This window comes from Propithecus coquereli, unplaced genomic scaffold, assembly GCF_000956105.1.
Source record: "Propithecus coquereli isolate 6110/MARCELLA unplaced genomic scaffold, Pcoq_1.0 Scaffold201, whole genome shotgun sequence".
In the NCBI taxonomy this organism is placed as follows: Eukaryota; Metazoa; Chordata; class Mammalia; order Primates; family Indriidae; genus Propithecus; species Propithecus coquereli.
The window spans coordinates 853,747-881,153 of NW_012145079.1; the positions used below are offsets into that span (position 1 = coordinate 853,747).

The 27,407-nt window shown below is 42.8% G+C and overlaps 1 protein-coding gene across 1 annotated transcript in view; it reads left to right on the forward strand.

Moving 5' to 3' along the window:
* The first annotated feature begins 274 nt into the window (after positions 1 to 274).
* FOXO1 (forkhead box O1) overlaps positions 275 to 27,407 on the forward strand; it is a 96,874-nt gene continuing 69,741 nt past the window's right edge. Inside the window, exon 1 of the mRNA XM_012643839.1 lies at positions 275 to 1,339. Within this exon, the coding sequence (XP_012499293.1) occupies positions 707 to 1,339 (633 nt within the window). The 5' untranslated portion in view covers positions 275 to 706. The remainder of the gene's footprint in view (positions 1,340 to 27,407) is intronic.

Here is a 27,407-nt window from a genome sequence, read left to right on the forward strand (position 1 = left end):
AACACTGAGAGGGCGAGAGACTCACAGAAACTCGAGAATTACCAGAAAATAATAACAGAGATCCAAAAAAAAAAAAAAAAGTGTGCGTGAAAGAGAAAAACACCCCTCTACCCCCCACCAACCCACTGCCGCCGCCCGGTGGAAAACCGGCCCCCGCCCAGCCCGGCGCCCACTGGCTGCCTGGGCGGCGGTACCGCGCTCCCATTGGCCGCGCGGGCTGTCAGTTGGGGGCGGGCCGGCGCGCGCGCCGCCGCGGGCGGGGGGCGGCAGCAGATCCCGTAAGTCGGGCGGCCTCGTAGTCTCTGCAGCCGCCGGCGGCGCCGCCACATTCAACAGGCAGCAGCGCAGCGGGCGCGCCGCCGGGGAGAGTGAGCGGCCCGCGGCGTCTGTCCGTCCTTCCGTCCGCGGCCCTGTCAGCAGGAGCGCGGCGCCGGCTCTGCCCGGCCCGGCGGCTCTGGCCCGCCGTCCAGTCCGTGCAGCGGACCCGGAGGAGCCTCGATGTGGATGGACCCACGAAGTTAAGTTCTGGGCTCGCGCTTCCACTCCGCCGCGCCTTCCTTCCAGTTTCCGTCCGCTCGCCGCGCCGACCTCGCCCCCCCCGCCCAAATCTCGGACCGGCTCTTCGGGCCCCCTCCTCCTCCGCCCCCCGTGCTGCGCTCTCCCCCTTTTTGGCTCTCTTGTGGCTGGGGGAGGGGCGGGGGTCACCATGGCCGAAGCGCCCCAGGTGGTGGAGATCGACCCGGACTTCGAGCCGCTGCCCCGGCCGCGCTCGTGCACCTGGCCGCTGCCCAGGCCGGAGTTTAGCCAGTCCAACTCGGCCACCTCCAGCCCGGCGCCGTCGGGCGGCGCGACCACGAACCCCGAAGCCGCGGCGGGCCTGCCCTCAGCCTCGGCGGCCGCTGTCAGCGCCGACTTCATGAGCAACCTGAGCCTTCTGGAGGAGAGCGAGGACTTCCCGCAGGCGGCCGGCTCCGTGGCGGCGGCGGTGGCGGCAGCGGCCGCGGCTGCCGCCACCGGGGGGCTGTGCGGGGATTTCCAGGGCCCGGAGGCGGGCTGCTTGCACCCGGCGCCGCCTCAGCCCCCGCCGCCCGGGCCGCTGCCGCAACACCCGCCGGTGCCCCCTGCGGCCGCCGCCGGTCCGCTTGCGGGACAGCCGCGCAAGAGCAGCTCGTCCCGCCGCAACGCGTGGGGCAACCTGTCCTACGCCGATCTCATCACCAAGGCCATCGAGAGCTCGGCGGAAAAGCGTCTTACGCTGTCGCAGATCTACGAGTGGATGGTCAAGAGCGTGCCCTACTTCAAGGATAAGGGCGACAGCAACAGCTCGGCGGGCTGGAAGGTGAGCGGCCTCGGGGCGTGCGGCCAGACCTTGGGGGCGCGCTGGGGCAGGTGAGGGGGCGGCTGTGCAGGTTTGTCCTCCCGATAGTGCAGGGCACGAGAGCGGCGCCTGCGGGGTAAGAGCGAGCGGGAAGGGGCAGCCGCGGTGGTGGGCTCGCCGGGAGCAGTCGGGGGGCGGCGGTAGGTGCGCGCGCGCGCAAGTGAGTTCGACTGGGACGGGGAAAGGGGCTGGTTTGGGAACTAAGAAAGTACGCGGAGAAGTGGACATCAGAATGGGCCGAAAAGTTTGTCAGTGAAAGGAAAAAGGGGTTCACTCGCAGCGGCTCCTGCGGCTGCCCCTTTTCGTCCCGGATCTCCACGGGGAGAGGCAGCTCCTCTCCGCCCCCGCGGCGCGCGTTCCCCGGGCCTTGCGCCGCGGAGCCGTTTCCGCCGCGCCCGGCGTGGGAGGGTAAGGCTAGGGGCCCCCGGGCCCCACTGCCCCGGGACCGGGGTACAGGTGGAGGGGTCAGGCCGGGCTCGGTGCAAGGCCGGCCGCTCAGTTTCTGGAGGTCAGTGCACACTTGGCTTTGTTTTGGTTTTATCCTGCGTGTTCTCGGGCGCAGGGGGCCGGGCGTCCTCAGCCCGAGGTAGTGCCTCCGACACGTGCGAAGGGGCGGCCACCGCCTGCGGAGCGCCGGCGCCCGGCAGCGCGGGGCGAGTTAAAGTTCAAGTGTGACCCTCGGCGGGGGCGGGAGTTGGCGGCGAGGGAGGGGCCGCGGGCGCAGGAAGCGAGTGCCTTTAAAGGGCCAGCGCGTCCGGGCCGTGCGTGGCGAGGCCAGGACTTTTCCACGCGGGGAAGCGCCCCCGAACTTGGTCTTGACCCGGGTACGAGGCTTTTAATTAGAGACCGAGAGGCTGCCCTAGGTGGCTGGGCTGAGGATGTGTGTTTGCTCTTCTCTGGTTACTAAAGTGTTACCGAGCACGGAGTACAGATAAGGGGCAAGGCTGGGGGTTTTGGGACTGTCTTGGGAGCGTCGAAGTGGAGGTGCGCGTCAAAGGAACGGTCGGGGACTTCCTGCCTCGATAGAGAATTGTAGATGAGGCCGCCTTTCCCGAACGAGGCTAGGAGAGAGTCAGGATGAAAACCGGCACATGTCGACCTCAAGGAGAGGGCCCCGGGGCCCTCAGGAGGACGACTTCTGGGGAGGCTTTTGCGGGCGGGGTCCAGTCGCTCTGCGGCCTCCCCAAGGTGTTTCTTACTACTCGGCAGGTGGAGAGGATTGCAGGAAAGGCTCTCTGATTGAACCAAACACCTTTCTCACCTTTCCTCGCCCCTCTTCACCTTGCAGCTTAATCTTTGCTGCGCAGTTGTTGCACCAGGTTGTTTTACGAAGACTGTCATCCCTGTGGTTAATGTGTGTCAAAACGGTCAGGTTACTCAAATCATACTGAAGTTCCTGGAGAAGGAGCAAGGATTCGTTTTATTTTTTCCAACGTGGGTTTGAGAGTAAAGGTATCACTTATAACCTCATTACTAGGCATTACATGGAATTTTACGAAGTGTTTCAAAAAGGTGAAATGCTCCCTTAAGGCATAGATAAGCTGGCATCTGTTCTTTTAAGTCAGAAAATCGGGATTGTCTGCCAAATCTTATTTTACTTAATATTTGAATTTAAGTACTTGACTGATTTGCTCATCTATCAATCCTACTTGAGCTATTATAAAGCATTTACTAGTTAATTTTTTTTGGCATTCGAAGTACAGTGTGTACTTACACCGTTCTTTTATGTCCTTGGAAGTGGATACAACATACTTCAACTTGTTGGAGTGCCTTTCTTTAAAGGTAGAGAAAGGCAATGTTTTGGTATATTTTTAGTTTTGCCTCTCAAACGGCATTGTCAGGGTATTATTGTGAAACTAGGAATATAATGTCAAATCACCTTCTCAACCATTTTACCAGGTTCATACTTTTTCTAATTTATTAAAAATGCAAATGTACTTCAGTTTTTTTAAAACAAATTTTATTTAGCAGAGCTAGGAGACTTATTAAATGTTCAGTATGGACTATCTGGAACTGGAGGCCAGTGGCAGGTCCTGGTGGGAACCTAGTGGGGCTGTGGAAGGAGCTGACTGCCTTTCTCAAATGAGTAAATGTTTCAGGTGTAGTGAGAGGCAGTTGGTGCAAGTCAGATTACAGCAAGTGCATTTTCAGTTTGAGTAAAAGGGTATTTTAAGAAGAAAAGAAACAACCTGAACTGTTTTAACTCATAACTAGTCTTCTGGTTAGAGTTTTCATAAAAATAAGTTACTTGTTAAAACCAAGTTTCACTCTCAGATTTGAAAGTCTCTCCTGTTCTAAAGATTCATAAAAGAGAAATTTTACTATGACTTTTAACTTAAAAAAATCCTAATTCTTAAATGCAAATCAACCAAAACTTAATTGTTTCAGTATTGAGGAGACGTTGCTTTGGAACAAAAATAATATTTCCTGTGATTTACTACTGGGACTTAGACTGAATCTTTAATTAAATATAGTTTATTAAGCTCAGTCTACTTCCTGAGGTCTGCCTGAAAATTTGAAAGACATTTGCATAGGACAAACTAGTTGGAAAGCTGTTAAAGAGTTCAAAAACTTTTAATATCGCTCCTTAGGCAGTTAAGCACTGGTTATATATGTGGGCTGTGCATCTCCTGTTAGGGTGGTAGATTAAATCTGTCTTACACTCGTTTTAATCTTGGCTAGAACTGTCAGAAGGTCACATACAAAGTGGAACCTAAGACTTTTGGAAAATCCAGGATCTTTTAAACTTAATGCAGTGTTTATAAATAGTGAAACTTCATTTCCATGACCTATTTTCTCACTTAGAAAGCATTCTATTGCTTGGGAAGTAGTATTGTGAACTTTGTTTTTTTTTTTAAATGGCAGTTTTGAGTTGACTCTTGTTTTTTTTTTTGTTTTGATGTTATTTGGAACACTTTAGGTTAAAATGACTTTAACACGTATTAAAGACATTTTTGCATTTTATTATGCGATAGCTCAGATATTCTTTAATTTGGAATGAAGTTTCTTTAATTTGGCCTATGAACTGACAATGGATTTTCTTATATTTTAAATCATATTCTGCAATTTGGGCTTTTAATCTGTAGGTAATTTAACCAGCTGCAGAGATCTCATTACAAAGATGGCTGCTTTCTTCCTGCACGTTTGACTTAAAGAATCCTGAGACTGAGGATTCAGTGAGACTGAGTTAGAGGACCTGAGGCATTTTTCCTGCTTCTGGTTTGCTACTGAAATTACCTTAAAACCATTTTTATAGTCAGGTAAAAATTCGGATACTGTGTATGTATTGGGGGAAGTGAGAATGAGAACAGAGAATTAATAATGGGTGAGGGGATTATGCAGCTGAATGTGATATTTTGTTAACGGCCGTAAGGTACTTGAACATGTCTGGCTAAACATTTTGTTAAGAAATTCCAAAATAAATGCCAGGTCTAAATACCTTGTTTGAGACTCGTAAGAACTTAATTTTTACTTTTTGCCTATGATTTTGTGGCACATCCTTGGTTTGGGAGAGGGTGGGGGCAGGGTGTCCTTGGTTTTATTTATTTATTTTAGAGATAGGGTGTCACCCTTGTCACCCAGGCTGGAATGCAGTAGCACAATCATAGCTCATTGTAGCCTCAAACTGCTGGGCTCAAGTGATCCTCCTACGTTAGCCTCCTGAGTAGCTAGGACTACAGGTGTGTGCCACCAGGCCCAGCTAATTACAAAAAATTTTTTGTGGAGATAGAGTCTCATTATGTTTCCCAGGCTGGTCCTGTTTTTTTTTTTTTTTTTGAGACAGAGTCTCACTGTGTTGCCTGGGCTAGAGTGCCGCCGTGGCGTCATCTTAGCTCATAGCAACCTCAAACTCCTGGGCTCAAGCGATCCTCCTGCCTCAGCCTCCCAAGTAGCTGGGACTACAGGCATGCACCACCATGCCCGGCTAGTTTTTTCTATATATTTTTAGTTGTCCAATTAATTTCTTTCTATTTTTAGTAGAGACGGGGTCTCGCTCTTGCTCAGGCTGGTCTCGAACTCCTGAGCTCAAACAGTCCGCCCGCCTCGGCCTCCCAGAGAGCTAGGATTACAGGCGTGAGCCACTGCGCCTGGCCCTTGGTCCCGTTTTTTGAATGATACTCAGCTTTTTAAGTGGCAAACAGTTTGACTCCTGAAAAGAAGGCATTTTGATCTCATGTAAATTTTTAAAAAGTTAAAGTTCTTCGAGACCTCTAAATTGCCAAAAAGGTGTCATGTTGGCAACAGACGCAAATATGGCTCTCTGTATTTCATGTTCTGCACAGGGCCCTATAAGATGGGGATGAGGGGAAAGAGCACTCTGGGGTAAATTAGAATCTCTTGTAGACTATAAACATTTTGCCTGTCCTTGTGCTTCTGACCTCTTCGTCCAAGTTCCTAAACTGCAGTTTTGTGTGCGACTTTCTAAGAGAGCAGCTGTCTGTATTTGTCTGGAATTTCTTTGGAGGGGAGCCTGAACTATTTGCATTTTTCTGGAACACTGCTCTTGGAAACTACCTAGTACCCTGGCATCATGGGAATTTATTTGTGTGCTATAGCTTTGGGGCTTCCTGGGATCCTCTAGGAAGGGCAGTATAAACCTCATAGTGATTGGGGAAAGCAACTATTCAATTGTATGGAAGACCCAGTGAGTTTGTCCTTGGCTTACCTGCAGTTCCAAATTTGTTCTGGCCTTTAATTGCAACAACTGGAGGAGACTTGCCCAAACCCCCAACTTCCCTTGGGTCATTTAACCACCATTGTGCATACAAAATTCTGCAGTTTGTGGTGGTGGTCTTGAGTTGTGAAACAGAGGACCAGATGAACTTGAAAAAATGTTTATTTTGGTATCTAAGGGATGAAGGCTTGTACTCCAATGGGTATGCTATATACAAGTATACTTAAGTGTGGAAGAATTCTTCCTCTTTGCTGATTGCTGATAAGGATTAACAAAAATCAAGTCAGTGGCACAGGACTTCTTTGTAGAGATTACTACCTGTTATTTGTTGTTTTGTAAGGAACATGAAACATGAAAGAAAGTAAATTTTTGTACATTGGTGTTTTCATATGGTTCATCCTTTTAAAACACTTTTTTCCTCCCTCCCCCTGGCATCCCAGTTTGCCCACCCAGTTTGCCTCTGGTTTATCAGTTTATGGGTCAAGCATTGCAGATACTGAGTCTTGGGTTGACTTTTTCTTGCCGCCTGGAAGGCATATGTGCCATCTTCTTCCTTTGCTTTTTCATCATCCTCTTACAGCTTTGATAAAAGCTAAAAAAAAAAAAAAACAAAGGAAAGGAGAAAAATAAATTAGTTTTGTATTAAGCCTAATACAATTGAAAAGCTAAATCTGCAACCCCTTGTCAGCACATCAGTTAGTGAATTTTTACCTTAACACATTACTTAAATAAGGGCCTAAATTCAGTATGTGTCCTTTATTTCAGGCCTTATTCATTACAGGGGAAAAAAACTGAAGTGAGAGCTGTGAGTGTGATTAGCCTCTGTAGCCCCTGATTTTCTGGTTCTTGCTCTGATGCTTCCTGAAGCTGCCCTCTTTTTTATGCTCAGCAGTCACTAAGGCTGGGGTGGGTTGGGGTTGGGGGCATGTGTCTTAAGTCTTCCTGTTTTCAACTTTCCTTTGAGAAATCTTTTCTTATCTTGGACTCTGTTACATTGTACTATCCTGGTCCTCCCCCCATCTGGCTTTTCCTGTTGGTTCACTCATTTTTCCTCCTCCTATCCTCATAAGTATACATCAAGGACTAGTTGTGGACTTTTTTCCTGGTCTTTTTCCAGATAACTTACTCTCCTACTGCCCTGTGTTTCCAGTTTCCTAAAGGCTGTAAATGCCCCCCTTTACCTTAAGTTCAGTATGTCTAAAACAAAAGGTACTACAGAGCATATTTCCCCCTACTCTCGGATGAGGTTCTCATCTTTAGGTCCCTGGTTGGGTTAATGGTCAAGTTTAGCCCTTTCCCTATTTTTCACACCTGGATGTCCTCTTCATCCCTGTCATCTCATGGTGTTTACTGTCCCCAAGTCTGTTAGTTCTTCTTTCTCAGGGTCTCCTGAGACTTTCCGTTCCCACCCCCTAACCATTCCCTTAGTAGACCATCCTGTGCCCAGGGCTTGGATCCTCTTGTGCCCCTACTGGAAATTCTTGCTTAGTCTGCAAAGCTCAAGCCAGTTCACCAACTTCCAGTCTTCGCTCCTGCCCAGGGGAATTTTTGCCTTCTCTGAGCGAATTCCTGGTAGTCTCTTAATTTATGCTGCTGTGTATCATAATTTAACTTAATGTCTACATGTGTTGGCTCCTCAGTTATATTGTAAATGTATTGTTTGGAAAACACTTTTTCCTTGAAACATGAATTTTTATATTTCAGCTTCCTGTGTGTTAAGAGTATCACAGTCTGCATCATGTGAGAATAATTTAAGTAGTAGTGTAACAGTGATTATTGTATTTTTAGTAGTTTGTCAGTGTGTTTTTTTTCCATTTATTTGTGGAATGATTGCTGTGTGCGAGATGTACTAGGTGCTTTCGAATAATAGAAATGACTCCAAACTTAGATGCAGTAGGGAGACCAGACATGACATGTAAATAACTATGATACGTGGTAGGAATGGTAAAGTGCCTTAGTGCCTTAGAGAAATATGAAGTTATGTTTTGGCCATTGAGCTGGGCCTTGAGAATGGGAGGTTATTCCCTTAAGATTTCACTATGGAATTTTTCAATTTTACACTGAATTCTACACTGAATGCTCATGTATCTACCACCTAGTTTCTGCTACTACCATTCTGTTACACTTGTTTTTATCTAAATGCGCATATATCTTCCTATCCATCCATTTTATTTTTTAAATTTATTTTTGGGATGATGAATTGGCATTCATAAAGGCAAGAAGATAGGGGAAGCATCAGTTTCTCTGAGTGATAGATGTGTGAAATTCAAAGTTCCTAAAGTATAGGTAGGAGGATCTCTATTGTCAGATTAAACTTGAACTTATGAAAATTTGATTTTAAAACTGACATACAGAGTTTGGTAATACGTGGAACAGATTATGTAATTGACTTACTGTGAATAGTTGGCATTTACAAAATATTTAGCTCTTTGCTTGATCTGTTCTTTAAAATTAACTTTCATGCTCATTGTCTTGGGAGAGTGATTCAAAAACATTACAATTAAACATAAATCTTGTTTTTTTGAAAAATGAGAAATTCTGAATTGAAGTCAACAACTTCAAAATATACTTAGGGCAATTGTGAGGGAAAGTTAGGTTGGCTTAAAAAATGCTTCAGAATTTAAATGTCAGTTCTAATGTTGCATTAACTAAATATTAGACATCCTGATAGCTTTCTCATTGCACTAGATCATTATCCACTGACTCAAATGTAAGAATGAAGATTATAATGACTCAAGTATAAGAATGAGGATTATGATGAGGTGTCTCAGTGGATCCAAAGGAGATTAAATTTGAATAGGCAAAACCCAAAATTGACTCCAAGCAGGCCGACTGGACTGAATGTATTCAGATAACTTGGAGTCATTCTGACTAGTTCAGTGAACCAAAAAGGTTTATGCCATAAAAACATTGTGGCATATGGAAAAGGACAGATTATTAAAACTTAGCCATTTTTTTACTGGTATGTTTGTGCCTGTGGCAGCAAACATTTTATTTAAAAGATACCCTGCTGAGGGGTAGGAGACAGTTAAACAAAAATAGACTGAAAAGCCCATTACTGTGAGGTTTTATGAAATGTGTAAGTTACCTTCCAAGTGGAGAAAATAGCTTTCGAAGTACACCAGGATCTCACGCTTGCATGATTGTTAATGAGGCCAGGTGAAACTAGTCAAAACCAAATAGGAAATAGCTTGAAATTGGCCAAATCTGTTTTTTTTTTTTTTTTTTTACATCACTATTAGTGTTTGTAGATCAGTGAAATTCAAAATTACAGCTCATCTTTGGTCTTTTCATTTGTAAGCAGAGACATTATGTAAAACATCTTTGTCCTTCAACTAACTCATCTTGGCTGTAGTTTTGAAGGGAAGAAGTGTAGGGTCTTAGGGTCTTATCTCCCTCAGGGAGGAGAGGTAGAAGTCAGTTTGTAGATCTGTGGGGGAGTCAGATCATCTCTTCTAAGGTAGCCTGTCCCTGCTGATGTTAAGTCAGGCCAGTCCTTTAATTCTTAAGGACCTCTGCCTTGTCAGAGGAGAGTGCTACCTCCAAAGCGTGGCCCATGTGTCTACACTGCAGCATATTGATCTGGGAACTATTGTTGTCTCCAACAAGCCCAACTTCTACGCGGCCCTGGCCTGCCACACTTGGAAATTTTGAGACTGCTACCTTTTTCAGTGTGACTTGGTTCCAGCATCTCTGTATAGATCTTGGAGATCTAAATGAAAATCTTTTTCTACCTCAATTTATTTTTCCGCCTAGATGGTATTTGTCTTAATTACAGTGTTGTTTTTTGTGTGGCTTGAGTTACAGAGCTGGTCCTAATGACATGCCCCATGACTGCCTGTTTCTGTTCTCTTTTGTGTTTGCTTAAAGATCTTTCTTGGATAAATAGGTTTTTCTCAATTGCTGTTCCTCACAAATCTGGAAAATGGGTCATAGTTTTGGTAATCTCTCCTTTTATTGTGTTAGAGATTCGATAAGCAACTGAGTTGAGAAAACATGTTTTTCTGTTTACAACCCTGGTTCCCCCATCTTGAAGTTGTTGCAGTATTGCCTTGGCTCTGCTGGTGAGAGGCCTCCACTATTTGCTCAGTTAAAATTTTGAAAGTAGCTAAATTAACCTGGCATCAGGGAGAGAACCTCAGTGGTTGCATTTTGTAACTGCAGTAAAAAAGCTAAAGAACATCATTAACCCGCTGTCTTATTTGGGTCCTAGGCAGGCGGGAAGCCTGAGGAAGGAAGGAGGGAGAGGGAAGGGGTTTGGACTGCGGAGGGAGATAAAGAAAATCTCTTGAGTGCTTTGGTATTCTGAAGAGCCTGGAGGCACTGGGCTTGCCTTCCTCAGCATTTCTCCCTTCTTGCGTATCGGTTTAACTTTTTTAAATCTAGGACATTAGTGCTTTCCCTCCACCTGTACCATGCCCTGGAAGCCTCATGCAGGTGGCTGAGGAAGGACCTCTCTGGGTTGTCTGAGTGAGAAATCCCATGCACAGAATGGCAAGGTCTTCGTCCCTGCAGGGTGGCAAGGGTGAGAGTGAAAAGGAACCCTATTTATTCCATATCTGAAAAGAAATGTATTTAGACTTCAAATCCAGCTTGGAGAGAGACATTATGATGGAATCGCCTAATTCCCAGGCTTGTAAATATTGCGTCCTTCAAAGCTTTGAAAACAAGATAACCACATAAATATTTGAAAATGGTCTATACAAGTAAATGTCAAATATTTTAGACAGTTTGGTTGCTTGGAAGGAAGGTCAGAGGAAATGGTTTGCATATGGTTTAGCTAGAGGCTCTTATTTTGGCAGATTCTTGAGGGTAGTGACAGTCAAAGGCAGATTTTATTCTATTTTGACATGAAAAAGGTTTTTTTCAGTTATTCTCATATAACTGTAAGCATAGGGTTGCATAAATAACATCAAGATAGGTATGTTCAGTCACCATAATTTTGTATCACAGATGATGTACCTTCATCAGTTGTGAGGCTTAACTTTTGGAATCATCAGTTTGTCATGCCAGTGAGGGTTTAGTGTCAGGTTTCAGCCGTGCTGTGATTGGAGTACGGGAGAAACAGGACTGCCTTAGTACAGTTGCCTCCTCTGTCTGTGTCAGAGGAGCTCCCTCTGTGCAGGGCTAGCTCCAAAGGGGGTGGAGCGGGGGAGGGAGGAGAGGGAAGCTTGCAGAACTTGTAAATATCAACTGGGGGTTGTTTGTGTACTTGGTATCAAGCTGGTTGCATTAGAAACATTTTCTCTGGATGGGTAAGGTATGCAGACCATTGTGAAATTTACATGAGATGAATAGGAAAGCTTCCTGTGGAGCATCCTACCCAGAGAATTCTGTAATCTGTGTGACTCAATTGGTGTCTCTCCTTCAACCTTTTAGAATTTAATTTTCTCTTTAGTGGCCCATTATGATATTTACATACATTGAATTTGAAAGATTCTTATACTCTCTCTTCTGTTACCTGTGTGCTTGGAGCAGTTTTTTGAATTTGTGAAATTTGTGAGATAGAATGAATTATGTAAAGCCTGTTTGTCATGCATTTGTGTTAACGTGAAGCCTTTCCAGTTATAACACTAATTTTAAAACACTTAGCATTTGATGACTTTACGTTTTAGAGGAGGTCATCACAGTGGTTTTTGTTGTGTTTTTTTCTCTCTTTTGAAATATTTGGTATAACTAAAAAATTAATGCTAAGGAAATTTATCAGAGTTAAAAATTGTTGTAATTAGGGGTGTGTTGATATTTTCCTCTTTATTGGTTTTCTAATTGACACTTCCCAGCAGTGACCACTCTGTTCTGTAGTAGTTCTCCTGTAATATTGTGTTCTAGTAATCCTGGATGTTTCTTTCAGGTGCTTTATATTTCTTGCTGTGTCATTTTGACACCTTTGATGATTTGAGTTATGATGAGAATATACTGAAAAAATAAAAAGAAAGCAAAATCTAGCCCGGCGGGTGTGGTAGCATGCCTGTAGTCCCAGCTACTTTGAGAGGCTGAGGTGGGAGGATCGCATGAGCCCTGCGGTTCAAGGCCAGCTTGGGCAACACAGAGACACTGTTGTTTCAAAAAAAAAAAAAGGTAAGAAAAAGTAGAATCCAAATTATTAAAATAAAAATTTAAAAAGCGTGATTGTCACAAACTCCAAGGATTATCCAGCCTTGTCGTGAGTATTTAGGTGGAATCTGCCCTGTCCCTTTACTTAAGGAGTGGTCCCCCAGGGTCTGCCACAGCCCTGTCAGAAGCTGCCCTTCTTCACAATCATTTTAGCCTGAAATTCTCCTTTGATGCCTAACCAGAAATAAATATTCTGAAAACAATCTGTTCAGATTAGTTTCGTTTCAAGCCTTTTAATAAGTAGTTGAATGTTAAGTTTGTGCCATTGCATTCCTTAGTGTGATTGCTTTATTTTGAACTAAAGGTAGAGGATGTGGGAGATGTGGAGAGAATGTTATATTGATGTAGATGTAGTCCGTATTTACGTTGAATGCCCCCCCAACACACAAACTATTGGAGGGTATATGTTTGAAGTCAGTTTCTGTATTCATTACATTTGATTGCATGCCTTATACATTTCTGAAAAAAATTGTGCCATGTGATTCCACTGAACTGTGTAAATAACCTTGGGTCATCAAATGCCAAACATATTTATAGGAGGAGTCTACTTAATTTCCTTTGTGATGAGAGTATGGAGACATTTTAATCAAAGACAAGCTGTCGATGGTTTATGGTTCATAGGCTAACCATGACTTCTGCCTGTGTTTATGTAAAAGAGGCAACAAGGAAAAGAGGAAAACATTTTTAACCATGAAAGTCGTCTATTGTATCATGATTGACAACTTGGGGACCTCCAATTAAGCCTCATTTACACTCCCCACCCCCATTTTTGTTTCAAAGAACTCATTTTAAAGGGTACTTGGAGGAAGAAGTAACAAAGTCAGAGGGATAAGATGAGAATTTAAAACACTTCCGATTATAAGGTAATGCAGCAGAAGATTCTCTCATGACGAAATTCTTTGTGATCCTTAACTGTGTGAATATATCCCTAGGATTTGAAATGAAGACACCCTCCTCCCCTCCCCTTTAGTCATGTGCCCTGTTAAGCTTATTTCTGTGTGGCTTGCTGGGACTCATTTAAAATAATGACATTGACTTTTGTTAAACTTCGAATTTTGTGATGGAAAAAAAAAAATTCTGATGGGCTTTTTGTAGGAAAGCTCACCTCCAGGGGAGGTGTCCCTGCTCCCAGAGGTTGCTGTCTTGTTACTCAGGCCTGAAGCAAGTTAGCAGCCACATCCTGGGCCCCCTCATCGGAGCATAATGACCTGTTAGACTGTGTTTATTGTACAAATGAAGTTGAATGTTCATGAGGACAGCATACCCATGTAGGTTTAGAAAACTTAATTTTTAATGCCCCTCCATCTTTCATAAGGCTAAAGCTTTTGGATTTATAGTTACTCATTCTGGCTATAAAAATATTAATAGTATTTTGGTCTGGCCAAATATGGGGGCATGACCTTTGACATCCTGCTTGGCTATGCCTGGGAATTTGACATCCTTCAATTTAGATGGAATGCCCTTGTTTTGTTTCCTGTGATAGTGTGGGGAAATACACATTTTGGCTCTTCAGCGGAGGAAGACAGGAAAAAAAATTGGAATGCACAAAGAGGGTGTTAATGGTTTTATTTCTGCTGGGTTTGGATGAATAGGCATGCTTTTTATAGAAGTCTGAGCTTAGGAAAGTATTAGTGCACAATATGAAGAAAATGCTCTAATCATATTTAGTTTTTGTTTTCTTTGATCTGGATCTATTTTTTGAATAGTTTGGCATTTTGGGGTTTTTGGAGTGTTTCGCACTTAAGTACACATGGTAGAAAGGACTTTTTGTGATTCCTTTACCAGTATTACCAGTACTAAGGATCAGCAGCTGAGAAGAGCTGCCAAAGGTAACCGGAGAAGCAGGCCTGTTTGTATTTCTCCCTGAGGAGGGGGAGTGTTTTGCTACTACCAGCTAAAAGTTTACATCTGTGATTCTGTTTCCTGAATATAATCAGAACCACCATCAATAATCATCCCTGTAGGGGAGTGCAAAATGGCTTTCCTCTCCCCTGCTAGATTCTTTTTTTTTTGGCTGGGCTGTTGAGTTAAATTGACATAAGGCAGATTAACAGGAGAACAAAAAACCACTTTTAATTATGTATGCACAGGAGTCTCACAAAATGTGAGACTGAAGAAGGGTCAGATGATTGAAGATTTTACAGCATCCTCTACTACAAGTTAAGGGATTATGCAGATAAAGGGAAAAAAGACAAAGAGACTCAACCACTCTCACTTTGACCACATGCTGGTGGCAGAGATCTGGGAGCCTGATGTGGTAAGTCTTACCTATAACCAGCATTTGTCATGGGTGCCAGGATCCTGCAGCTGCAGCAGTCCTGGAGCCAGCGGTGTCTCAGCCAGTGAAGGACGCCTCACACTGGGCACCAGAAACTGTAGGGGAATGAAAAATGGCTTCTCTCCACCCTTCTAGGTTCTTTGGCTGGTCTACGAATTAAATTGACGTGAAGCAGAGTCTAACAGGAGGCAAAAAATCATTTCATTACTTATGTACACAGGGGAGTCCCACAAAATATGAGGTGGGTCGGATGATTGAAGCTTATAGCATCCTGAGCTATAGAAAAGAATAGGGATTTGGGGCTTGGGGGTGGGGGGGTGGTCACACAAGTTGTGGGGAGGAATTGCGTGGTGAATAAAGGTTGTCTTGTTATTACAGATAAAGTCTCGGGTAATAAACAATTGTCTGGAACAGCCCTCTTCCCCTTCACTGGTACTTTACTAATGTAGATTTCTTACAAAAACGTGAATTTCTTTTACAAAAGGACAGCTTTTCAGAGCTCTCCTCCTGTGTCTGCAGCTTCTTAGAATAACCAGCTGGTATATTTTAGGGTGGCATAGTCTGGTCATATTTTAGGGTGATGTGTCCTGAGCCCCCAATATTCCCTTTGAATTGTCAGGGAATTCAAATATATGAAGCGGAAAGAAATTGCTGAAGCCAGTTTTATAACATTTTCCTTTTAAAAGTCACAGAAGTCAACTTTTGCTGTAATTGCTTTAAACAGAAAACCACGATTCCCCCTTCCCCCTAAATAACCTGTTAGTAACAGCAAAAAAGCTTGCATTATGTTCATTAATTTGTTTTCATTTCCCAGCTAAGGCTGGACTAGTGGAAAGGTTAGACTAGGCTAAGGGTAGACTGGTTGAAAATGTCCGTTGTAGAGAGTCTGCTCTGTCTGGTCTGTTCTCAAACATGCACTAAATGAAGAGTGCCAGGGGCTTTTGAAGGTGCAAATCTAAATGGCTGATATTGCTAGAGGACTTATTTTTGGTCACCTCCTACTCCCCCTTCCTGCTTTTTCATATCAGCTTTGCTTTCCTTCTCATTTTCAGCTCCTTCACTTGACATATTTGATTGGAATAAACTTCTTTAACCTTATTAATGTGAATTAGGTGAAAAGTTGAAGGTCAGTACTGGTTGCAGGTGTTGTGACTTTTACATTCGCTACAACAATCCCATTGTATTTATTACTGTTTTTGGAAATGGTCATTAAGTTATGAATAGAACTAATCCCATTTAGAAGTGTTTGCAAGGAGAAGATTTAACATCTGACAAGTTGTTATGTGTAGGAGTTCTCTAGTGGTGGTATTCCTGTTCCATTTCTGGGTTTTGGTTCAAGGGCTTTCACGTTTATTGAACTGTGTAATAGAAGGTACGAAGTCACGGAGTCTTAGTTTGAACAGATTTTAAAACTATCACTAGATGCAGGAATCTTTGCTTTGCCATGTGGAGATTTTGAGAATCCACTGCCTTCCGCACTGCTAAACAGTTTATTTCTTTGTTGAGCCTATGATTTATCCTAAAATTCCCTCTTTTCCAACTCCTGATTTTAGAATTGGGAGCTACATTGAATTAGCTTAATTTATTAGGCTATTAAGTATGAAATGTCTGATTTCCTTAATTACTAAGTTTGACAGTTGCTGTCTCTTTTTCGCATTTCACTTTGATACTTCTTGTTTTATTTTTATTGTGAAGGTACATCCTCATTCTTTCAAGCATAGGGTTTGGCTTGTGATTATCTTTCAAATTTTTTTTTTTAAGAGCAATTCTTGTGAACCCATGGATAAGTCAAAAATTCGTATTATTTTCGAATATGAGTTCTGTTGTGGAACCAATACAGTGTAGACAGTTCAAAATATCAACAAAGTGTTTGGGAAGGGTGTGGCTAATGAACGCACAGTACATCGATGGCTTGAGAAGTTCCATTCTGGTGATTTTAATCTTGAAAATGAGGCACATGGGTGACCTGAGACCAAGGTGAATAACTATGAACTGAAAGCTGTGGTGGAAGCAAATCCATCTCAACCTACATGTGAATTAGCAGCACAGTTCAATGTTACTATTGCAACAATATTGGACCATTTGAATCAAACGAGCAAGGTAAAGGAGCTGGATAGATGGGTTCCGCATGAATTAAATGAGCATCAGAAAAGAAATAATCTTGAAGCTTGCCTTTCTTTGCTGTCACATGGCAAACCATTTCTACACCGTATTGTTATATGTGATGAAAAATGGATTCTTTTTGATAATCACAAGCATTTGGTACAATGGTTGGATAAAGATGAAGTGCTGAAACAATAGTCTGAAACCAAATATTCATCAAAAAAACTCTAATATTTCCCCTTCACATACATGAAGCCAATCACCACAAGTCTTCTTTCCGAGCTAACTAGCCCTAATTCTTTAGTACGCTCCTCAGAGGACTTAGATTTCTTCTTTTTTTTTTTTTTGAGACAGAGTCTCACTTTGTTGCCCTGGCTAGAGTGAGTGCCGTGGCGTCAGCCTAGCTCACAGCAACCTCAAACTCCTGGGCTCAAGCCTCAAACTCCTGGGCTCAAGCGATCCTTCTGCCTCAGCCTCCCGAGTAGCTGGGACTACAGGCATGCGCTGCCATGCCCGGCTAATTTTTTTTCTATATATTTTTAGCTGTCCAATTAATTTCTTTCTATTTTTGGTAGAGACGGGGGTCTTTCTCTTGCTCAGGCTGGTCTTGAACGCCTGAGCTCAAACAATCCGCCCGCCTCGGCCTCCCACAGTGCTAGGATTACAGGCGTGAGCCACCGCGCCCGGCCTGGACTTCGATTTCTATACTTGAGTATCATTGTCCAAATACAGGATCCCAAACTGAGTCTTCTGGACGGGGAATGACCAAAAAAGTACACAGTGGGGTTGGTAGTGCCCTTGTCCAGGGACACAGGCTTCTGGTAGGGTGGCCTGAGAAAGCCTGCATTGGCTTTTGGATGCTGTGTACACTTTGACGTGGAAGAGAGGTGAAAGGACACTGCTGTAGAGGCCTGTGTTTATTCTCGCTAGTGTTTGGAGGATGGCAGTGATGCACTGTACACTGAGCATGCACAAGCTATAGGCTGCATTAAACAAGGCCTGTGGGAAGAAATCCACAGGGGAGCCAGCTAAATGAGCTACTCTGTATTTTAGCCTTTTAAGCTAAAAAATATGTAAGCATGTGTTTGTCTTACCATCTTTTTCTAACTTCAGTTTGTTCTGGTAAATGGGACCTTTGAAATGGGCAGGGGAAAGGCAGGAAACCACTTTCCCAGCATCTGATAGTCTGGATGTATAGATGGGAACTTCCACTGAATATGCATTTCCCAGTCCATCCCTTTCTGTGATACATAGTTAACCCATATTTGACTTTTGGGAAGAGAGAACTGCGAACTTGTGCAGAAATACTAAGGTGCGAGTTAAGTAATCATAACTGGAATCAGTATGATTCCAGGTGTACATTGTCATCAGCTGTTCCTGTTGAACTAAAAATGCTTTTGTGCTTTTCAGCGTTGAATCTTGGACTCTGTCTGCAGCAGCAGTAGGCTGGTTTAGCAAATTCGGCAACCCTCCTGCCTCATCTGTGTTGAATGCTAAAATCAGTAACTTTGAGATGATGATGGTGGTGGCTGCCTTTACATTCTGAAGTTCTTGATTTTAATTTCTGGCCTAGAGAACATGAGACCGTGAACTGAAGAAGTTTCTTAATGTTAGTAAAAGGTGTTAAAATTATCAGGGTGGTTTGGTTTTTGTGCTTAAATGAAGATGGGAGAGAATGCTGCCCCTGTGTTTCGGGTGAATAATTCCATAGATGGGCATTTTATATGTTGAGACTATAGAAGTTTGACCAGGCTTTGTCAAAAAAAAAAAAAAAAGCCAGGCTTTGTATAATTGGGATCTCCCAATACCAAGGGCTCTAAGCTCCTGTAAACCACTTTAGAAGTGCCTGAGCCACCACTATGTGTGTGACCTGGCATATCCCATGGGACTCATCTGCGTGTCTTACATCATGAATTTTTCTCTGGCTGCAGTTGGATTTGGCTTTCACCCTATGTCTGGCTTCTAATCCGTGGTTTCATTCCCCCACCCCAGTTTCCCCTCCTAGTAACTTTTTCCTTTCTGTTTGAGGCAACAAAAGCCCTCACTCTGCTTGTCATATCAGTCCACATGGAAGCTTTGCCTACTTGGCTTCCCTTGGGGTGGGATGAGGTGGCAGAGGAAGCATCTAGTTCTGTCTCGATCACGGTTTGTTGAGGATAGTGTATTTCAGTTTCCTTCTGTCTCAGTTTCTCGCCTGTCATTTTGGACAGTGATAATTGGCCAGCCACATGCTTGGAAATCTTGGGACAAAAGGTGCTGGTTAGATATATTTTCTAGCACACCCTGGGTGGATGTCTTTAGGTCACCAGGGTGTTCCAAAACCGATGTTGGGGTCACTTCAAGAACTATCAGCATTCCTTCTGGCATTTGCTTGTTACAATGTCCTCATGCGCCTAACCCAGATCTGTAATTTTGTAGTAAATATTAGGAGCCTTCAGTTCTGTTTCTAGATCGGTAACTACATAACTCATATTTAGACAAGTCACATAACTGCTATACTAGCTTGATCTGTAAAATGGGGTTAATGATACTGCTGGGAAGTGCTTATAGGACAAGTCGAGGTGCTCAGAGCAAGGAGCTGTGTAATTATGCCATGTTACGTGTAGCCGCACTAACCAAAATACTTGGACTTAAAATTCAGAGGACCTGAGAGTTTGAGGCTTTCATTTTTTATTTATGGACTTCAGGATTATGGGGAATATTTTTAGATAAAACCCCAGATCAGAACCACATAAAGGACCAAAACCTTTACATATCTTTCCTAACTTTTCCAGTAATTGTAGCAAGTTTGATAAGGGCACTCTGGGAAACTGTCGTTTTTGTGTTCTGGAAGAACTTCTGATGGGAGGGGGAGATATCTGGCAGCAGAATAGAAAATCATATGCAAACCGATTCCAATTGTGTGAAGTATCTTTAACTCTGCATAGCTATACCTGGGAGAAAGTACACTCAATGTTAGCAGTGTCAGTGGGTTGTATTTGGATTGAATAAGTATGGGCAAGTTATTTTTTTTCTAGAGACAGGATGGAGTGCCTTGGTGTAATCATAGCTCACTGTAACCTCGAATTCTTGGGCTCAAGCGATCCTCCTGCCTCAGCCTCCTTAGTAGCTGGGACTGTAAGCATGCTCTACCATACTTGGGTTTTTTGGGGGGGAGGAGAAAAGGGGGTAGAGACTGGATCTTGCTAACTTGCCCAGGCTCGTTACAAACTCCTGGCCTCAAGTGATCCTCCTGCCTCCTTGGCCTCTCAAAGTGCTGGAACTATAGGCAGGAGCCATCATGCCCAGCTAGTTATTTTTTTCTTTATAAGCAACAAACACTTTGAATAGAAGCATTAAGGTTTTCGAAATGAAAATACAGTTTGTGGTTTTCGGGCTCTCCTCCTTGAGTGAACATTGGCTTCAAGTAAGTATTGAACTTAGAGGTTAAGTTACATTGTTAAAGGGAGGACAAGAGGGCTGGAATTAGACTTTTTAAGAGTCTTCTATGTGCCAGGCAGTGAGATAGGACTGAGCTGATCACGTTAGGATTCCGAGGGATAAGTTTGCCAAGTTTATATATGTGGTGACAGGCGTGAGAGACGCCTTTGTGGAGTATAGTTTCCAAAATAGAGGTAAAGATGACAGACATGATTGAAGCAAGTACACAGTACACTATAAATTCATTTTGAGGGCATTTACTGACTACCTCTAGATTGGGTTTTGGTTGCCCTTGCTACATATCTCAGCAATTCCTAGGAATGTGTGCAAAAAACCTATAGAATTGTACTGTTTTTCACAACAGTGAAGTTAGAATAGCTATAAAAAATAGCTAATATTTATTGTGTACTTACTATACCAGGCACTGCTATAAATGGGTTTTATGTATTTAATCTCATAAACATATAAAGTAGATATGATTACTATGGCCAATTTGTAGGTGATTAACTGAGACACCAAGTTAAGTGATGGATCCAGGATGCCATCGGGTGTTTAATCTAGATCTCTGACTCCTAACCACTTCATTTTGCTATATCAAAGAGAATGATTGCCTTTGGAATCTTGGAGAAAAAAACTAAATTTAAAGGTCTTAAATTTAAAATCGGAAATACTAAGGTAAAATAAAATTAACAGACAATCAGTTAATTATTAATAATCAGGATCTAAATAATTAATGCACATACTGATAATCCTAGGTTGAAGTTACTGGCTTGTCTAGCTGATTAACTAGACTCTTAAAGATGAAAAAGTACTTTGATATGATGAGTCTTTAGATTAGTGAATTTTCTTGTCTCTGAGGAGAAAAATTTGGGTGCATTTGTGGTAATGATTAATGAACCACATTAGGGAGGGGTTAGCCAGGTGACCTGGACGGTGTGGCAAAGAAGAGCTGCCCCCTGATTTCCTCACCAGATGGATGGGTAGGTTCTGTGTAGTTGGCACCACTGTCAGCTTTCAGCCCCCGCCCCATAGCCTTCAGAAGACCAAGGAAAAGTACTTCCTGTCACAGGGGGTTGGACTTACCCATTGATGCAGTGGGGGTGGCAAATAGAAATAGCAAACACTGACCCATTTGAACAGAAAACTTTGTTCTTGGGGTAAGCTTAAGCTTCAGGAAGGCTACTGAGCCCTCATTTAATGGGCAAGGACAAAATGAAATTCTTAAGCTTCCATCCATATTTTACTAAGTGCTGGTCAGTCCTCCTCACCATTGGTACTGTCTCCATTGCATGGACAGAAAACTAGGCCACAAGAGGCCGAGTGACCTGCTTCAGGCCATCCTGTTGGACTTGCAGGCCCTGAGACTCAGAGCTTGGGGATGCTAAAGCCGCCCTTCTTACGAGATCATTAGTTGGCCTGTGTAATGCCTGGAGTCCTCTTAACTGAGAAAGTGTTTTGGGGGGGTCCTGGAAGATGTGTGGAAAAGAGAAAATAGGGTGGTTCACGGGCAGTGGTAGCCTGGGCTTCAGAGTCAGATGTTGCATGGCTTAGGACCCTCATCCATAATCTTCATCCTTCCTCTTTTCCGTTATATCCTTTGAAAAATCACATCAGCCTACAGCAGTTCTTTGTTTTAACTCCTTTTGTGTACGTAGCTTGTATGAAATAGTGGTCCATTAGCTTTTCTTTGTGCAAATGGTTCCTCCTAGATGGACAGGATTTTAGCATAGGATTTTTCTAGAGGTTTATTAATATTTGCTTAAAATAGTGGAATTTCTCTTCACTTAAGTAAAAGGGCTCCTTGGGGCAGAGGTCCTATAGTGTTAGGAACTTTCAGTATTGTCACCAAATCCATTCAAGCTTGTTAAACTTAACCTTGGACAAGTTAACATCTAAGTATAGATTTTCTCATCTGTAAAATGAGAATAGTACTTCCTGGGGTTGTCGTAAGGGTTAAGAGATTGGGGTTACCACATAAGGCAAAGCTTGCTGTTTCCCCTGTCCTTGGTCATTTCATTTTCAGAGATTCTAAGCATTTCTACATTTCTTCCTGTACTGAAGACTGGGCCACTGGCTCTCAACTGTGGTTTTTGTTTTTTTTTTTTAAATTTTTTTTGCTTTCCCCCGCCCTGGGATGTTCGGCAATTCAGGAAATATTTTTGGTTGTCACAGCTTGGTAACGTGGGGCGGTTGCCCCTGGCATCTGGTGATTAGAAACCAGGAATGCTGCTGAACATCCTACTGTGCACAGGATCGACCTTGCACAGCGAGGAATTATCCAGCTCCAAATGTCAATAGTGCTGAGCTTGCAAAACCCTGCTCTAGACAAAATTGCTCTATGTTTTTTTCTGCACTAAAACCCTTTTATTTGCTGCACGGTGCACGGTGGCACTCTCCTATAGTCCCAGCTACTCAGGAGGCTGAGACGGGAGGATCCCTTGAGCCCAGGAGTTGGACACTGCACTTCAGCCTGGGCGACAGAGCGAGACTTTGTCTCAAAAAAAAAAAAAAACCCTGTATTTAAATCCTAGCACTCTGGGAGGCCGAGGCGGGCGGATTGTTTGAGCTCAGGAGTTCAAGACCAGCCTGAGCAAGAGCAAGACCCCTGTCTCTACTAAAATTAGAAAGAAATTAATTGGCCAACTAAAAATATATAGAAAAAATTAGCCGGGCATGGTGGTGCATGCCTGTAGTCCCAGCTACTCGGGAGGCTGAGGCAGGAGGATTGCTTGAGCCCAGGAGTTTGAGGTTGCTGTGAGCTAGGCTGACGCCACGGTACTCACTCTAGCCCGGGGAAAAGAGTGAGACTCTGTCTCAAAAAAAAAAAAATCCCTGTATTTGTTTACTGAGTGACCTCAAACAGTTGGAACAACCAGTGAAAGAATTCCTGACTTAGCTGCTGCTATCTTTATTTACTGTACCTAAAACTGGAGGAATGATGCAGGGCTGTGGGCTGCTGGCACCCCAGTCTCTCTGGGGGAACCGAGCAGAGTTGGACTGTCAGCCAGAGGCTTGTGACCTCCACGAAGAGATGGCACAATTGCCCCCCCAGGTTTCTTGAGCCTTCTACGTATCCCAGCTTCCTTTTTTAAATTGTCTCAGCTACTGTTTGGAGTTATTGAGGTGGTGAGCTGTTTGCTCCCTCCCCCTACCTTCCTTTCATTTCAGAACTTGAGCCAAGTTTTGAAGTTTCTTATGTTCTCTGTGCCCTCAGCCTAGAGTGACTACAGTATGCAGCCTTCTGATGATCCCTTCTCATCACTGTCATAGAGGGCATGTGTTTTCTTTTTCTTTTTTTTTGAGACAGAGTCTATCGCTGTCACCCAGGCTGGAGTGCATCGGCCTCATATATAGCTCACTGGGCATGTGTTTTCTTAGGGCCTTGGCTGCCTCCTGAATTCCTAGGTCTCTGGGGTGTATGTTGGCAAAGCACTCAGCCTGGCCTGTCTCCTCACGCCTTTAACCGGTGAGCAGCTGTTGCTCTTCCTCAGGCCCTTCTTCCTCTTCCTCAGACTGCCTCTTTTGACGCCTCCTTCAGGAAGCTTGCCTTGATTTTCTCCCCAGTTGAATGGGATTTCTTTCTTTCCTTTGATTTCCTATAACAGGTGTGCTCTCTTGTGGAACTTCTCTTGGGTGACTCTCTTGCCTCAGTATCTCATTGGACTGCAGGCCGTTCATGGCAGAATTCTGTTCTTTTCTCCCTCCTGGTCCCTGAAAACATGAGTATAGTTCCTCCCACATAATGGGCATGACCCAAACATTTAAAAAATTAAAAACTAAAGATTTTTGATGGGGAAGGAAGAATAATTTATTCTTTTATAGGTTCCTTACATCACTTTAATATTCCTCTGTAAGTTATCTCATGACGATAATGATGTCAGAGGTTCTCATTTGGCTTGACATGTTTTTCTATTGCAACCTTTTAAATTACTAGGTCCTTAAATGAAATTATCTGGTTCACTGCTGTCATTGTACTAAACTGACCCTATACCAATCCTTGCTGTTCCTAAATTTAGAAAAGGAAAGAACACATCACAATATTCCAGTCTTCTCTGCCACTGAACTCTGCTGGCAGAAAAACAAATTTCAAGAATTTTTTGAAATACAAAAAGTTTAAAGTGGGCAGACACATCGTTGTTGACTCAGTAGTGGACTGTAGGTGATAAAATGTGTACTGCAATTTCAAAATGACCCTCAGTGTGAAGCTTCCAAGATTTTAGTCTTCTTCTGTGGTTAATCTGCAATTTACAGATGAACACAAACCTTTTCTGAAATTCTGTAGTATTGGTTGTCTAAATAACCAGTTAGTCCCATGAATTTACTGAGGAAGTACACTAGAGTGGCTAAGAGCTTGGGTTTTGCCAGTCACACTTCCTGGGAGGAGAATACTGCCTTCAGTACTTAACCAACTTTGTCACTTCGGCAGTTGACCTCACTGTGCTGTACTTTTCTCATCTGAAAAGTATAAGTACTAACTCTTGTAAGTTTTGAGAATTGGGCAAAATATGTAATGTGTTCTAGAGCAGTGTTTGGCATGTAGGAAGTATTTTATAAATGGTAGCTATTATTATCATTGCTTTAGCATAGTCCAGATTATATATAGAACGCAGAAAATAGGAGGCTGCCATTTTTCGAGGTGGTTAAAATTTGATAGATGGAAGACTTAAGGGTAAAATCCCGGGAGGACCTGTTACAAGCTTTTACAGTAGGATCAACAGCAACTGCTTACTGCCTCTCTGCTGCTAGAAGGGCTGCCACTTGTGTTGTGCTGGGGATCTCACTGTCAGATTTTGAATCCAGACTTTTTCCACTTGGCAAGTTGTTAATCTTTATGCCTCAGTTTCCTTATTTATAAGTGGGGGTAATGATGGTTGAGGGTTGCTGGGAGAAGCTATACTTGGGTTAATACATGTGAAGTGCTTGAAGAACGGTGCCTGGCACATAGTCAATGTTCAAGAAATGTCATTGTTTGTAATTACAGTCATTTATTCAGCTTGTACTTGGGCCAGGTATTGTGCTAGGCTTGTTGTAGACATTATTTCATTCTTTATTTCATTCTTATAGCGACCTTTCAAGGTAATATTATCATCACCATTTTACAGGTCAGGAAATGGAGACCCAGACAGGTAGAGGAACTTGCCCAAGGTTGTAAAGCTTGTTGTGGCAAAGGTTTAAATGGACCTCACTGCTTTTTTTATGGACATGTGCTACTGTGGGCCTGTCACATGCATGTATTTGGGTCCCTGGGAAGGGGCAGCCTGATCACTGGGGGCCCTGTCAGGCCCCCCCAAGAATGGGCAGGGCAGAGGACTCACCCTGGTCAGTGGGTGTGCCTGACTCCCTGGCAGCCCGAGGCCCTTCCTGCACAAGCGACCAGCCCTTCCCACGTGTACAGGGCAGTGATGAGAGGTGAGAAATTTCATTTAAGGGATTGCCCAGATATGACATCCTTTAAATTTTCATCCGTAAAAATACTCTTGCCAGAATCGTGGTGAAAATATTTTCATTGTCATCTTAGCAAGGTATTCGTTTCAGTAGTATTTGGCAAGCAGATTGTTGAAGCTGAGTTAAAGCAAAACTGACTAGAATGATGATTTTTTTAAAAACTGCCTCAGCAATGTCAGTAATGCCTCCTGTTCCTCATAGATTGCAGTATTAAACTGTAAATTAAATCTTTAAAAGTTGCCCTTATTGGGTTAAAGTGTTCTTTATTAGCAATACTTAAATTTTTTTTCTCAGTACTAAAAGAAACTTAAAATGTAATGGTTCTGTAAAGGTGCAGATATTTAGTAGCCTGCAGAAAAATTTTGTAATCTTAAATTCATTCCTCCTGTCTTTCTTCCTAGGAGGAATTGAAGAAATAGTGAATGGGAACCAACATTTTTCTAAATCTTTTTTGGTTAGTTAATGCGGAATTAAGCTTTGGCCTCTTTAGCGAAAGGCTCTTCTGTAAGCTTTTCTGATGTCTAATACTTCCTCTCAGACAATATTGAACAATGTCAGATGCTCTACTAGGTAGATGTTTTATATATTTAATTGGTTGTGAATCATAAATGATGCAAGTTAGTTTAGAGGCTGATTTTAGTGAATGATACTAAATTGATGTTGAATTTGTAGAGGGTTTTTTGTTGTTGTTGTCGTTGTCGTTGCTGTTCTTGTTGAGAAATTGAGACCAAAGCCACTTTTCTTGATAGTACACTTAGAGTGACTTATAAATTGTGTGTATTCTCCTGCAGCTTCTTAAGTTTGTGTTCAGTTTATTGAATGTGGAACTGTGAATTTGTTAATATCTAAGTGACATTTGTTGCTGTCTATACAGTATGGTAATTATATATTCTTGTATGTAGTCATGTTGACATGAAACAGTTAAATTGTTGAGTCCTCTGTTGCAGATTTACCCTAACACAAAGCAAGGCTTTGTGGTGTCATTGGGAAAGATCTAAAGGGACTTTGTCATGGGCAGTTTTATTAGAAAAGTGAAACTTCTTTAAATTTCACTGTAAAATCACGGAGCTATAGAATACCAAGCCTTGGTACCATATCACATGCCTATGATGTGGGCTCACAGGTTGGCGTGGAAGAACTATTGTCAAGTATTAGATTGTACAGTAGCTCATTAAGAGAGCTATTATGAAACTTCTCATAATTAGGTTTCCAACCTTGATAGTGTTTTGCTTGGTACAGTACCTTGTAACTTTATTTTTATGACCCTGGGTGCTTCGCATATATGAACAGCATGCATTTCTGTCGATGTGTGCTTGTGCTAAGGGAAGTTGCGTCTCTAAAATTGATTATAAGGAGCCCTGTAAATTCTTTCCTTTGCCATTTAGAAAGTTACTGTGACTAGGTATCTTTTAGATATGGAATGGATAAAGACATCCACGTTTTTTTTTTTTTTTATAACAGCTTTATTGAAATATAATTCACATACCATACATTTCACCCATTTAGTGAGTACAGTTCAGTGGTTTTTATTATATTCACAGAGTTAGTGCAGCCATCACCAATTTTTGAACATTTTCATTATCCCTAAAGAAACTTGTACCCATTACCACTTACTGCACCCCTGTCCTACCTCCCAGTCCTTGGCAACTGCTGCTTTACTTTGTGTGTTTATTGATTGGCCTATGCCAGTCATTTCATGTAAATGGTATCATACAATGTGTGATCTTTTCTGATTGGCTTCATTCACTTAGCATAACATTTTCGAGGTTCATCCGTGTTGTAGCATGTATCAGTACTTCATTCCTGTTTATTGCCAAATATTTCATTGTATGGAAATACCACATTTAATTTATCCATTTATCAGTTTTTAGTCATTTGAGTTGTCCCCACTTTTTGAATTATTGCTATTATGAATAATGTTGCTGTGATTATTCATGTAGTTTTTGTGTGTGTGTGTGTGTGTGTGTGTGTGTGTGTGTGTGTGTATATATTTT